The following is a 13,182-nucleotide window of genomic DNA, read 5'->3' as shown; positions in this document are numbered from 1 at the left end:
ATTCTATTTCTTTCACATTAAGTACTGTACTAGTAAATATGTGAAATGACAAACTCACTTTGAAGGTTGGCTTTCATACACATCAGTATTAAGTTTAGATCAAAAGTTACCTCAAGGTGCATTTACTGTTAACATGACTCGATCAAACAGATTAGAGGAAAGAAGAGAAAAGATCGAACTGACAAAGAACTAATGAAGATGGTACAAAGGTGGGCGCCAAGATCCCTCTGGGATCTCTTGTTTTTGTAATGAAACCTCATAAATATACTGGTAGGTGTGATCGTGACAAGATGGCATTGTGGGCAACTCTGAAGGGTATTACCAAAAGGTCAAGGTCACCAAGAGGTCAAACCAAGGTAATCTTTGTATGAGTCATACATAGAATATGTCAAGGTTTCATGCAAGCATTTAATTCACTAAAAGAAAAACCAAGTTCACCAAAATTATAAACGTACAGCTTTTCAGGCCTGCACTTTATTTTACATGTTAACATAAACTTTTAGCAACAACAATATGTTTAAAAATATTTCAATAAATGTTCATGACAATTGATATACAAACAATGTTCAATATTAATTTTTAATTATACAAAATGTTCACAAAGTATGCATCATGTGTCTATGGAAGTTGGACAACACTATAATGTCCTTATCACAAGGATTTGAAGCATATAAAATACTTTTGAGAAAGATTTCTTATTGAAATCTTCAGATATCTCTTAACACTTCACTGATTGGTCACTCAATTATATATCTATACAAAGTCGATCAGCTCATAACTGTCTTATACAGACTGATGTACAATCTCATAAACATGGCCAGGAAAAACCATGATGGAACTAACCCAGAAACATGGCCAGGAAAAACTGTGATGGAACGTACCCAGAAACATGGCCAGGAAAAACCATGATGGAACTAACCCAGAAACATGGCCAGGAAAAACCATGATGGAACTAACCGTGAAACATGGCCAGGGAAAACCATGATGGAACTAACCGTGAAACATGGCCAGGGAAAACCATGATGGAACTAACCGTGAAACATGGCCAGGAAAAACCATGATAGAACTAACCCAGAAACATGGCCAGGGAAAACCATGATGGAACTAACCCAGAAACATGGCCAGGAAAAACCATGATGGAACTAACCCAGAAACATGGCCAGGAAAAACCATGATGGAACTAACCCAGAAACATGGCCAGGAAAAACCATGATGGAACTAACCCAGAAACATGGCCAGGAAAAACCATGATGGAACTAACCCAGAAACATGACTTTGTTTGAAGACCATAGATATCACAGACTTGGTGAGTGGTGAAACAGCGATACCAGTAACAATGGAGTAGGACAGGGCGGTGTCACCAACTCCATCACAGGAAGTCACCTGAATCACAGAACACGATACAATTTGACCAGCTCGACACTAACACCGACATCAAGAGTCCACCATGTTCATGATGTCCAGCATTGTCTTCTCTCGGTTCTTAAGACGACAGAACACACACACAGAAACATCCCGGAAACTCTCCAGCTGGGTCATAGAAAACGGCTTGCCACATTTGCTACACTGAAATTAAACATTTATTTAGTTACACCAACACCCTTAAAACATTTATATAATTATTCCTATATCATATATAATTACACCAATACTCTTGAAACATTTATAACATTATTCCGATATCCTTTAAACATTTATAAAGTTACACCAATACTAAATGCAGATTTATTTAATTACACTACTGGTAATACCCTATAAAGATTTGTTTTTGATGCAACAATATTTTCATTACATAATACATTTAACCTCTCATCTTACTATAACACATGTACATATACCATAATATATTTGATATCGTCAGTAAACTCCTATTCGCCTAGTTTTATACTAGTTGGAAGTGATCCCTGTAATTACAGCCTGTAACCTAGTCACTCGTTAACTACCTTGATTATCTTGAGACCTATGGCCTTCTTCCTCTCCATGACAACAGGGATTTTGTCAGACTCCTCAACATTCCAGATCCTTATAGTGCCGTCCTGTAACATGATAATACCCACTAGGTAAAAAGCAACAACACATGTATGTGCAGTAGTTCCATCACTGCTCCACAAAACCAACAAAGTGGTAAATGTTTGCATCCAAACAGCATGTCTCTTATGCTATAAATTTTCTTTTTAACATGCATACATAATTACAAGTCAACTTTGTGCAAATAAAATTTTCTTTAAAAATGTATACATACCTTGGAGGCAGACATCACGTACTGCATGTCCTTTGTAAAGGCCACATCAAGCACCCAGTCATCATGGCCCTGAGGAGAGGAAGGCTCAACGGATGAGTAAATTAGCATGATGAGGCGGACCAGGAGTACAGCATTCAGTAAGCAGCATAGCCCGGGGATGGTCAGCAAGTAAATTATAGGTAAACAATAATTCATTATGGTTGGTACATAACTACTAACACTGGTAGCATTTTACACCAGTCAGTGGCCATGGGGAAGTGTGCTTTTAATTTACATATTACACATAAACACAAAAATCCAATAGAACCAACAGGTTATATAGGTGTATACAGAGTGAATAAATAATCTTATCAAAACCAGGTCAAATAATGGTGTTATGGTGTAATGTACTCTTGACTGTTGTTTGATAAACTACTTACATATATAATATATTTCAAATTGGGAGAACTCTATCATAAATATTGTGCTTTCTTTCTTAATCCAGAGCAAACTTTCACCTGTAACTTGAGTTTCTGAACTTGGTTCTCCACATCCCACACCACAACAGTTTTGTCGTAAGAACCTGTGGCCAACATCAGACCATCATTGCTGAAACAGCAAGAGCTGACTGACCCATCATGGCTACCAGACAGGGCCAAAGGTCCCTTAGATCTGTGAACATAGCAGGGATGAAAGGTTAATAAAGCTAACAAGACATGGTGGTGCAAGGTGCGATGCATCAATGTAAACCTGACATATGTTATATATTATTACAGCAAAATACATGATAGTTTCCATTTTATCAAATTTGTGAACATGATTTTATCATCATTTATGTTTCACCACCCTGATTTGTGAAGATTGACTTGATTGTACACACCTGTAGCCTCCTGTGGCAATGTCCCAAATACTGATGGTTTTGTCCCAGGAACCAGTAGCAAATTTACGCTCATCAAACGTCACATCACAGGAAGATATGACATTGATATGTCCCCTGTTCAATACAAAATATTCCATACAATGTTACCCGTTTTATGTGGACAGTGTTAATCACTTATTTGCACGACTTTCTAGTGTGCACTTTAATAAAAAGAAAAACAATAATTTTCACCGAACAAATACATATAAATTTATCTTAATGGTAAGTGTTGGTAAATGTGTTGGTGTGAGTCTTTCAATTACTAGGGTACATTCGCGTATCCGGTTGAAAGGGTTAAACCGGTTGAACCTGTAAAGAAAACGACAGGTACGGATCTGGACCGAAGCTGACCTCAGGAAAATTTGGCATGTGTAGATTGAGAAGTCCCGACGCACCTGACCGAAACTGAAATGCTGACTTTTGAAAGTTAGCGTTATTTCTTTCTAAAACAATGTCAAGCCACATGTAGTTTTTAAGATACGTTATATAATTCAGTGGACGGATGAAAGAAGGTCATAATATTCTTGAAACACTGTTTTTTATTCTCCGAAACTGTGCATCTTTAGCTCTGCTTATTGAACGGTCCAAGTGCGTTCGTTTATCGTGCAAAATGTCTGCGCCACACGTACCGTTTCAACCGGGATACGCGAATGTAGCCCTAGTCTTGGTATATAATACAGTAGATATTTGCTATATCAAAACGAAGATATCTTTTACAACTCCTGGCCACCCTTCTCCACACCAATTCAATATTGAGAAAGTTGGCAGATTGACAGACACTTACTCCACTTTGATGGTGACCTTGTTGGAGCGAAGGTCAAAGAACTTTGCTGACTGGTCCATAGAGGTTGTGATGACCTTGTCATCAAGAGGGGCAAACTGACAGCTCGTGATTGTGCTGGAGTGTATATCTGTAAACGGTAATACTAGACTTTTACACCTAAGTCACCATACAGTAGGACTCAAATCATATCAATAAATATTGCATTATTATCATCAAATAAATGATAATAAAGAAAAAAAATATTTTGACTACTACAAGTTCAAATATTAGAAAATTAGCTTGCAGTGTGATAATTTCACTCTATGTTTGTTAAATCAGCATTTTTGCCCTTCACATTTCATAACTACCCAGTACATGTTTTATATTTCTCACATACAGAAGTATATTATTAGGACTACCTTCAATATTGTAGATAAGTTCACCCGAGTTGGCATCCCAAATTTTCAGTGTGTTGTCCAAGTCTGATCCCGAGACAACCAGTTTCCCATCATGTGAAAACTTACAACTGGTCACTACTCCAGCATGCTTCCCCGACCACTGAAAGTCAGAGATGGAATATATGTACAAATGCTGTACACAGTTGTTTTTTGATGTAGATCACAAATTTCATTAAAATTTGCATCCAGCTTATATCCATAGCAACAAATTTTCCCTTTACAACTGATGGTATTTGAAGCATATACTTCTTATCGTAATATACAGGGTATTAAAAATAAACTCATCTTTCCTGTACATAACAACTAATAGTCAATATTCAATATCTATATTTCAATATTATTTTTCAATTTTTCGTGAAACTTTTATGATAAACATGCTAATTTGCTCATAATACGAACATAAATGACAAACAGATGAATAAAGTGATGAGTTCAACCTTACCAACATGTTCCCTGACTCCACAACCTTACCAACAAGTTCCCTGACGCCACAACCTTACCAATATGTTCCCTGACTCCACACCCTTACCACCATGTTCCCCGCCTCCACAACCTTACCAATATGTTCCCTGACTCCACATCCTTACCAACATGTTCCCGGATTCCACAACCTAACCAACATGTTCCCTGAGTCCACAACCTTACCAACAAGTTCCCTGACTCCACACCCTTACCAACAAGTTCCCTTGCTCCACAACCTTAGCAACATGTTCCCTGACTCCACACCCTTACCAACAAGTTCCCTGACTCCACACCCTTACCAACAAGTTCCCTGACTCCACATCCTTACCAACATGTTCCCTGTCTCCACAACCTTACCAATATGTTCCCTGACTCCACAGCCTTACCAACAAGTTCCCTGACTCCACACCCTTACCACCATGTTCCCTGACTCCACAACCTGACCAACATGTTCCCTGAGTCCACAACCTTACCAACATGCTCCCTGACTCCACAACCTTCCCAACATGTTCCCTGACTACACAACCTTACCAACATGATCCCTGACTCCACAACCTTACCAACATGTTCCCTGACTCCACATCACACACTCCAATCTTCTTATCCCAGCCACACGACGCAAACCTTCAACAGAGCAGTATTAACAGATTACACATACTGTGAAGCTAATCGATTTCAAAGTTTGCTCCAGTCTAACTTTCCTCTTTTCAGCTTCTGAAGGATTTATTTATCACAATGGCTAATAAAAATTACAACTTTGTAAACTATTCATATTAATTCAACTGTGATAGGTTAACAATTGATGGTGTGAAAATTTAATTTCAAGGATAAAAAATATATTCACCAAGGGCGATACTAAAATCAAATACCGGATAATTACCATGATGGCTAACTGGTTACTCACCTGCATCCATTGTCGTTGATGCTGACAGCACTGACCGAATCTGAATGACAGTTGTAGCTATTAGTTACAATGCCTGTGTCAATGTCCCATATCTTCACTGTCTTGTCTGAAGATCCCGATAGTATTTTGGTATCATTGTCGATATACTGGCAGGAGTTCACACCACCAAAGTGTCCCCTGAATACTTTAATCCGCACCTGGAAATTAAAGATAAATTCATTTCAGTCAAAAGCTTTGTTTAGGTTGATGTTTGCATTCATGCAGCTACATTTATCTATGTAATATCTTACTTGCCCTGGCAACAAAGGTGACTGGTCATTGAGGTCACCAGCATTGAATCATATACATCCATGGTACCCGAGTTTCCTATGGCCCTGACACCAGACTTAGACATTTTGACACCAAACATCTATCTGTCTAGTGTCAGGGCCAGAGGAAACTCCGGCTACATCCATCGGTACTTTTTTGCTGGGTATCAAATATATATAGCAGTAGCACTGAGATATATTTGTAAGTAGCCTGAGTTTCCTCTGTCCCTGACACCAGACTTAGACATTATCACAGATAGATGTCTGGTGTCAGGACCAGAGGAAACTCAGACTAATTTCAAAGTTGTTAGTGGCTAATGTAGGTCTAATGCAGATAACTTTTCCTTGCTACTGGTGTAAAGTAAGTTGTTAAAACTGAAATTGTTATTTTCAGATGTGATCCCTGCGAAACAATAGCGCTCATTTATGCTGCCAAATCGGTCAGTCTGATTTAGTTATCTTCAACAAGGGATACAAGCGAGAATGAATGCTAGTCGTTTCAGTAACAGGTCGTTTCGGGAGTCCCGGAGACGTTTTGGGACATAACACAAGATGTTTCTGGACTTAATCAAGTCGTTTTGTGACAAATAACATTTTCACTTCTAAATTAGATTTCCCTCCCGTTTCATATAAAGTCCTGTAAAAACACAAGTATGGTTTTAGTCTATGACCTGTGTCACGACCTACCCGTGCTTGGGATCATTACCAGGTACTGTTACCAGATTGCTAGAGCTTAAGGATGTACTCTTCTGAGGTTTCAGTCACGTTCAAGTCTCGTTTTGATCTGGTGTAACGGGTTTTTGTAATATTTAACAAATTATGATAAGTATAATAGCAAACACACATCTAAAAAACATGTAAAAAAAACTAGATGTCTGTTGTGCGTAGAACATTTTTTACAAGAATTTTTAAAAAATGACCAATTTGGTGGCCATTTTGAAAAAGTGTATTTATGTGAGTTTCTTGCGCTTCACAAAGGGCCAAAATTCACCTTTTTTGACACTAGATTGATCACTTAAATTGTCATTGTGTCACCATTTTTAATTGTAGCAGGTTCAATTTTGCTGTACAACTTTATAATGTTCAATATGATCAAAATAATACGCAAAAAAGTGGAAAGTTATATATTATTGTTATTTTTTTTACATATTAGGGTAACTGAAGCACTTTTGATTTTTGACCCCGAAAAAGGTGAAAAACAACACAAATAATAATGGGACAAAAAAAGAAGCACACCGACACCCCATTTTTGTGGCTGTTTTAGAAAAAGAAACTCATTTTCTTTCGATTCATTGAATACAAAAAAAAGTTTATTACAGGAATTTTTTATATCAAGCGTTTAATCGGCAAAAAATGTGCATTTTTTCATTAAAAAATAAGGGGTAGGGGTAACTAAAATCGCATTTTTGAGTAAAATGAATAAGTTTAAGACATTTTACTTCCATAGTTTCAAAGAAAATAATATTTTTATCAATTCTACAAACATTCATACATATCTGATAACACACTTGGAAGAAATTGTATGAATTTGTTCTGCCAATGGTCAAACCCGAAAATTCACCTAAAATCACATATTGTGTTAAATTGGTATCTTTGACCGATCATAGCACAAAAACAAACACACCGACATATAGCTTTTTTTGCATTTTCTACTATGCCATTATCTCCTTTTTCCAAAAATCAATATAAGAAAAAAAGTTTAATACAGGAATTTTTTGACTTCTCAGAGGTGTACATCCTTAAGGGGATACCTACCAACATTTACCTGATTGACAGTGTGTTGTTACCTGGTGAAACTAATATCATTATTAAATACAGAAAGGAACTTTCAATTTAACATTCAATTTCTTTCGTTATTGATACACTGTAGGTTCCTTGTTTGATATTGTTATATCATGATTTCAATTCAATCTATTCTCCATTATTGACATGAAGAGACGAATGAGATAACATTGATTTTAACAATGTTTTAAGCATTTTATTTTGCTATATTGAAGTTAAATTTCACAAAAGTAAAAACGTGAAATATGTAGACTATGTTTTAGACATGTGAAGCAATGTTCATCAAATCCAGCAATATGTTTTGAACAATGTTTTTATGTTTTAGGGACCCCATTGGAATTAAGCCACAATGTGGCTTTATGGGTCATCCCAGGTAAAGGCCTAAATTAATCTAATCCAATCCAGTTTTAACACCTGACTGACTTCTAGTCTTATGGCATACAAAACTTATGAAGAAGATCTCATTCTGTGATAATATATATATTTATGTCCAATCTGCAAAATGTGATAGAAGTGTATTATATGTCTGTGTTAGTATTATATCTATTTACTTCATGTAATGGTACATGTATGATGGGAGAATCCTACGATACGTCGTAATATTTTTTACCCAATCCATTGTTCAAATATATTTGTCAATAAAATATGTTTAAAGAATAAAGACAATTGTATCTACAGAAAAAATAAATGAAAAATTCCGAAACTACTTTTGACATGTCCCGAAACGACCCGAAAAAAGTCCCGATACGACTTTTGTCTTGTTACCGAAACGACCTGACACCACAATGATGACAAATTTAACAGTGAATCAATTTAGGAAATATGTAAAATTAAACTTGGAACTGTGCGTTTTAATTAATCATGAATATGTTCAAAAGGTAGTGCCAGTGGTACAAATGTAAAGCATAAGATATCCTCGATATAAGACCACAGTAGCCTATATAGCTATGATAAGGACATTACGCACAGCACACATCAGTCGAAAATGCATGTCATTCTTGGCATGTATTCAAACCTGTGCTAATTGTTCGTGTTCCCATGTCGCTCTTGTTTCTCTTCCGTCTTCTTCAAAATCTATGGGTGTTGTTTCTATGGCCAAAGAGTAACTTTCATCGTCGGACATTTTTCACATTTTCTCTTGCTTCGCGTCCTTAGTTTCCCAAATACTGCTGCAAACGAGTCTAAAGGCACTGACTTCCGGTGATTGTATGTCGTAATTCAATAAAAAAAACCAATTACCTTCTGAAATATATATTTCTTAATAAAAAGACATTGATTGTGTTTAAGTTATAGAATATATATAAATATATTAGTGTCTTCACTTTACAATGTTAGCTCACCGACACAAAATTTACGACATAAGTATGTGACAAGATGGAGGAACAAGAACAAGACGGACAAACAGGTACTAGTATGGAATATGCGGGTTTCCGTCGCCCTTGTGTCTGGATGAAGGATGTATATATATGTTATATGAATAACGTGCATACTATTTATGCTGCTTATATATGCAGATTATATCTTAGTTTGGTTTTATGATTATTTTGGCATCAGTTATGTCGGGGTATCACTGCTCCCTTCCCTTTTGATGGGATGTGACAACTGTACCTACATGTGTTCAAGTACATTTTATTTAAAAGTCGGTACATGGTTATACAAGGCAACACAAGGCTATGGAAGGCTTTTACAACCGTGTGAAATATACGCCTTGTGTAACGTTAAGTGGAGACATTATCGGCTTTCATAATTCCCATCATCAGATAACGATGTCTTAGTAGGGGACTAATCTGGAGACAGAAAGACGGAAATCTGACAACAGGATCAGGTTGTACAGGATCATAATATACTCCAATGTCCCTGGTTTAAGTGTTTGAGCAGTAAAGAGATGCACAGGACCACCATGTAGAGTTTGAAAAATTCGGGTCAGCCTGCAACAGGACAAAGTCTATAATGTCGGTGCATCTTAATTCCAGTGTATATACTTCCATTATTAAAATGGGAAAAGAACTGAAGTCCCAAAAATATAAACGATAACATTAAAGCTATTACAAATAATTAATTCCTATTCCTATTTGGACATGCCTAGAATATTAGTGCAAATTAATCGTAAATTCAGTTGAATAAAAATATATTTAAATGCAGTTATACTAACTAAACCTTATCAACTGATTGTCTTATATCTGATCATAAATTGAAATGGCCATGACGAAATCCTGTGAACAATGAAATTATCGTTTAGAAATTAACAAAGGAAAAATATATTCTAGCATCTTCAAATCAAAAATTCCAACTGAATTAAACATAAATCTGCATGTGATGCTGAGCACTTGCAAAATGTAACATTGAAGATCCAGCTTATAAATCATTCTTGGAGAGGTAATGGAGATCAGCCTGCCACCTTCAAATCATAGAGTTAAAATGAAGACAGGCAGAATAATGCGATAAAGGGAAGAGAAAACCTTGCGCATGTCTGGGGTCAGTGCCAAGTACCAAAATAAGTAGACAGATTATTCAAGGATGAAAATAACATTCTAGGGCTAAGGTTAATCACTAATAATGAGATCCAGATTGAAGGTTATGTCGTGTCTTGAGACATGAAGATAAACATAGCAGAATTTATAAAATGAAGGAAGAGATTGCTTATTTGTCCTTTTTCAATTTACAAGTGTTTTTCTTTCTGAAATTGATAAAAACAATCTCAATATTTAAAAGATGTTGTAGCTTCTGCTTTACTTATAATAAGACTATTCCAAAATGTTAAAAGTTGATAAAACTGGCAAAGTTTTGAAATGCAGCCTGTTGTTAACATAGATGTTCATGAAATGAAAAACTAGGTAAGGTAGCTAGCACTTAGTTTCTGAATAGGCGGATTCCAGTGTCCTTGGCCCAAGATACAGGAGAGTATTAAAGGTGATTTATATGTTACGTTAGGTAAATCAGAATCAATCATAGCAGGATTCTTGAAGAATCCCATTGTATTGACATAACTGGTTGAATAAATTTGTGTGTTACAATTGATCTTAATGTATATAAAATGATTGTCTACCATTTTGTTTACAGACATATGTCGTGTCTGTCGATGTGAGAGTACGCCAGATAAACCCCTGTATCATCCGTGTGTGTGTACAGGAAGTATACGATACATACATCAAGAATGGTAAATATATTCCTTCCTTCTGCTTATCTATATGTTTAGTGTTGATTAAGCTTCTGATTAACATCCATATATATCTACCAGAAAATATCTCTCAAAAAACCATGTCACTGATATTTTCCCTTTCAGATATTATCACAAGACATTAAAGTTTTAATTGTTTTTTAGAATCCTATTACAGCTGTGAAATAATAGTAATGGTAATGTTACAGTACAATAATTCATATTCTGAGTATTTTACAAGGAAAAAGGCTATAGAGCGTTTGAATTTTCATCTGTTTAATATCTGTGCATATCTTTTTCAGTCTTTTACAATGGTTAACTTATAGTCGAAAAGAATACTGTGAACTATGCAAGCACAGATTCACATTTACTCCAAGTAAGTACAAAAGGTTTCATGTAAAAAATATGTTTATTGTTTAATAGAATCCATGTATATAGATCTACGTTTGCTTACATTTAATGTGTAATGATATTTTCCAGCACAGCTTCCATTCTAAGGTTCCTCTTTGTGGCACTCATAAGTGATATTGTTATAATTATAGATTTCACTTCCGGTTGTTACACCTATTATCCTGTATCAGTTGTTGTATTTACGTTTGCCTTGTTATCCTCTAGATAATTGTATGCATTAAATAGCTAAGGAACACAATGTTTTCCGATCAGAGACACTTCTCCATTACTGGGAACATAAAGAATAGACCTGTGTTACTTACCATGAAGGCTAAGCATAGTTTCACTGTTTCTATTTCTAATCAGCATTAGGTGAAAGTATGCTTACCTATGTATGCCAAATGAGGTACATTTTTCAGTGAATCTGCATTAAAAACATAACTTCCAAAAAACAATGACTCCATTTATAGGCTAGAAAAACTACACTGCTGCTCATTTTTAACCTACCGGTATGTTCTAATTGCATTTTCTAGTTTACTCACCGGACATGCCAAAGCGACTTCCTATCAAGGATATCTTCAGCGGCCTTCTCACCAGCGTTGGTCGCGCCATACGCTACTGGTTCCACTACACATTGGTGGCATTTGCATGGCTGGGAGTCGTACCCCTCACTGCCTGTAAGTCTGTGTGAAGGAGTACATGTGGCTGTCAGAAAGCTGGGCTTTGTAATTTTAATGGGATATCAGGTCTTTTCATAGCTGCAGGTTATGTATACTTACACCCTCATTGTAAGAGAAGTTTTGGTCACCGCATGCTTTCTGTAAGGTGGCCAATGGCTTCCAAAACAGGGTTATTAATACATATACTCTGTAATAAATAAAACTGTATACATTTCCTTGTACAATACCCACACACTAACATATACTTGTTTGTTACAGGTCGTATTTACCGATGTCTGTTCACGGGGTCGGTCAGTTCACTCCTCACATTACCACTAGACATGCTTTCTACGTAAGTATTGCTACACAGATATGAATGCTGTTATAGGTATACATATATATAAATGTATCTTTCAGTTAATTGAGAAAACCACATTAAATATATTCATGGTGATAAAATATCCATAGCTGTTTTATGTACTACTATCTCAGACTGATATGTATGTGTACACCTTAGAATGTTGTTAAATGTTTGACACTTTTTCTTATTTGAAATGAAGAGATAGTTTTTGAAAAGTGTTGACAGCTATTTAAAAACAATTCCATGATAGTTTACTCTAATCAATGTTTCAAATGGTGTACTCTAATGAAATAACCTGTTTCTGTTTCAGTGATAACTTAGCATCCGACTGTTTTCATGGCTGCTTTGTGGTGACATGTACACTCTGTGCTTTTATAAGTCTGGTGTGGCTACGGGAGCAGATTCTACATGGAGGGGGGCCAGATTGGCTGGAACAGGAAAACCCTGGGGGTAATCAACCTAGGGTAGGTATTGGTGATGTGGGTATTGGGTAGACTGGCTAGAACAGGAAAACCCGGGGGGTAATCAACCTAGGGTAGGTATTGGTGATGTGGGTATTGGGTAGACTGGCTAGAACAGGAAAACCCCGGGGGTAATCAACCTAGGGTAGGAATTGGTGATGTGGGTATTGGGTAGACTGGCTAGAACAGGAAAACCCCGGGGTAATCAACCTAGGGTAGGTATTGGTGATGTGGGTATTGGGTAGACTGGCTAGAACAGGAAAACCCGGGGGGTAATCAACCTAGGGTAGGTATTGGTGATGTGGGTATTGGGTAGACTGGCTAGAACAGGAAAACC

General features: G+C 36.5%; 2 protein-coding genes across 2 annotated transcripts in view; one reads left to right on the top strand and one right to left on the bottom strand.

The window, feature by feature from the left end:
* Nucleotides 1–446: 446 nt before the first annotated feature.
* LOC110458468 (WD repeat-containing protein 88-like) lies at nt 447–8,991 on the bottom strand. Its single transcript, XM_021510178.1, has 10 exons — nt 8,833–8,991; nt 5,728–5,924; nt 5,384–5,447; nt 4,323–4,461; nt 3,925–4,051; nt 3,102–3,215; nt 2,740–2,893; nt 2,243–2,311; nt 1,944–2,036; nt 447–1,566 (listed from the first exon to the last, which is right to left on the bottom strand). Exons 1-10 carry the CDS (start codon nt 8,938–8,940, stop codon nt 1,435–1,437), a joined length of 1,197 nt encoding a protein of 398 aa, XP_021365853.1. The 5' UTR covers nt 8,941–8,991; the 3' UTR covers nt 447–1,434.
* Nucleotides 8,992–9,180: 189 nt separating this feature from the next.
* Nucleotides 9,181–13,182, top strand: part of LOC110458460 (E3 ubiquitin-protein ligase MARCH6-like) — a 24,098-nt gene continuing 20,096 nt past the window's right edge. Inside the window, exons 1-6 of the mRNA XM_021510162.1 lie at nt 9,181–9,222; nt 10,878–10,974; nt 11,277–11,350; nt 11,898–12,041; nt 12,303–12,375; nt 12,695–12,848. Of these exons, the coding sequence (XP_021365837.1) occupies nt 9,192–9,222; nt 10,878–10,974; nt 11,277–11,350; nt 11,898–12,041; nt 12,303–12,375; nt 12,695–12,848 (573 nt within the window). The 5' untranslated portion in view covers nt 9,181–9,191. The remainder of the gene's footprint in view (nt 9,223–10,877; nt 10,975–11,276; nt 11,351–11,897; nt 12,042–12,302; nt 12,376–12,694; nt 12,849–13,182) is intronic.

The sequence above is a fragment of the Mizuhopecten yessoensis genome, unplaced genomic scaffold (genome assembly GCF_002113885.1).
Source record: "Mizuhopecten yessoensis strain PY_sf001 unplaced genomic scaffold, ASM211388v2 scaffold9615, whole genome shotgun sequence".
Classification (NCBI taxonomy): Eukaryota; Metazoa; Mollusca; class Bivalvia; order Pectinida; family Pectinidae; genus Mizuhopecten; species Mizuhopecten yessoensis.
This window is presented reverse-complemented; position numbering and strand designations above follow the sequence as displayed.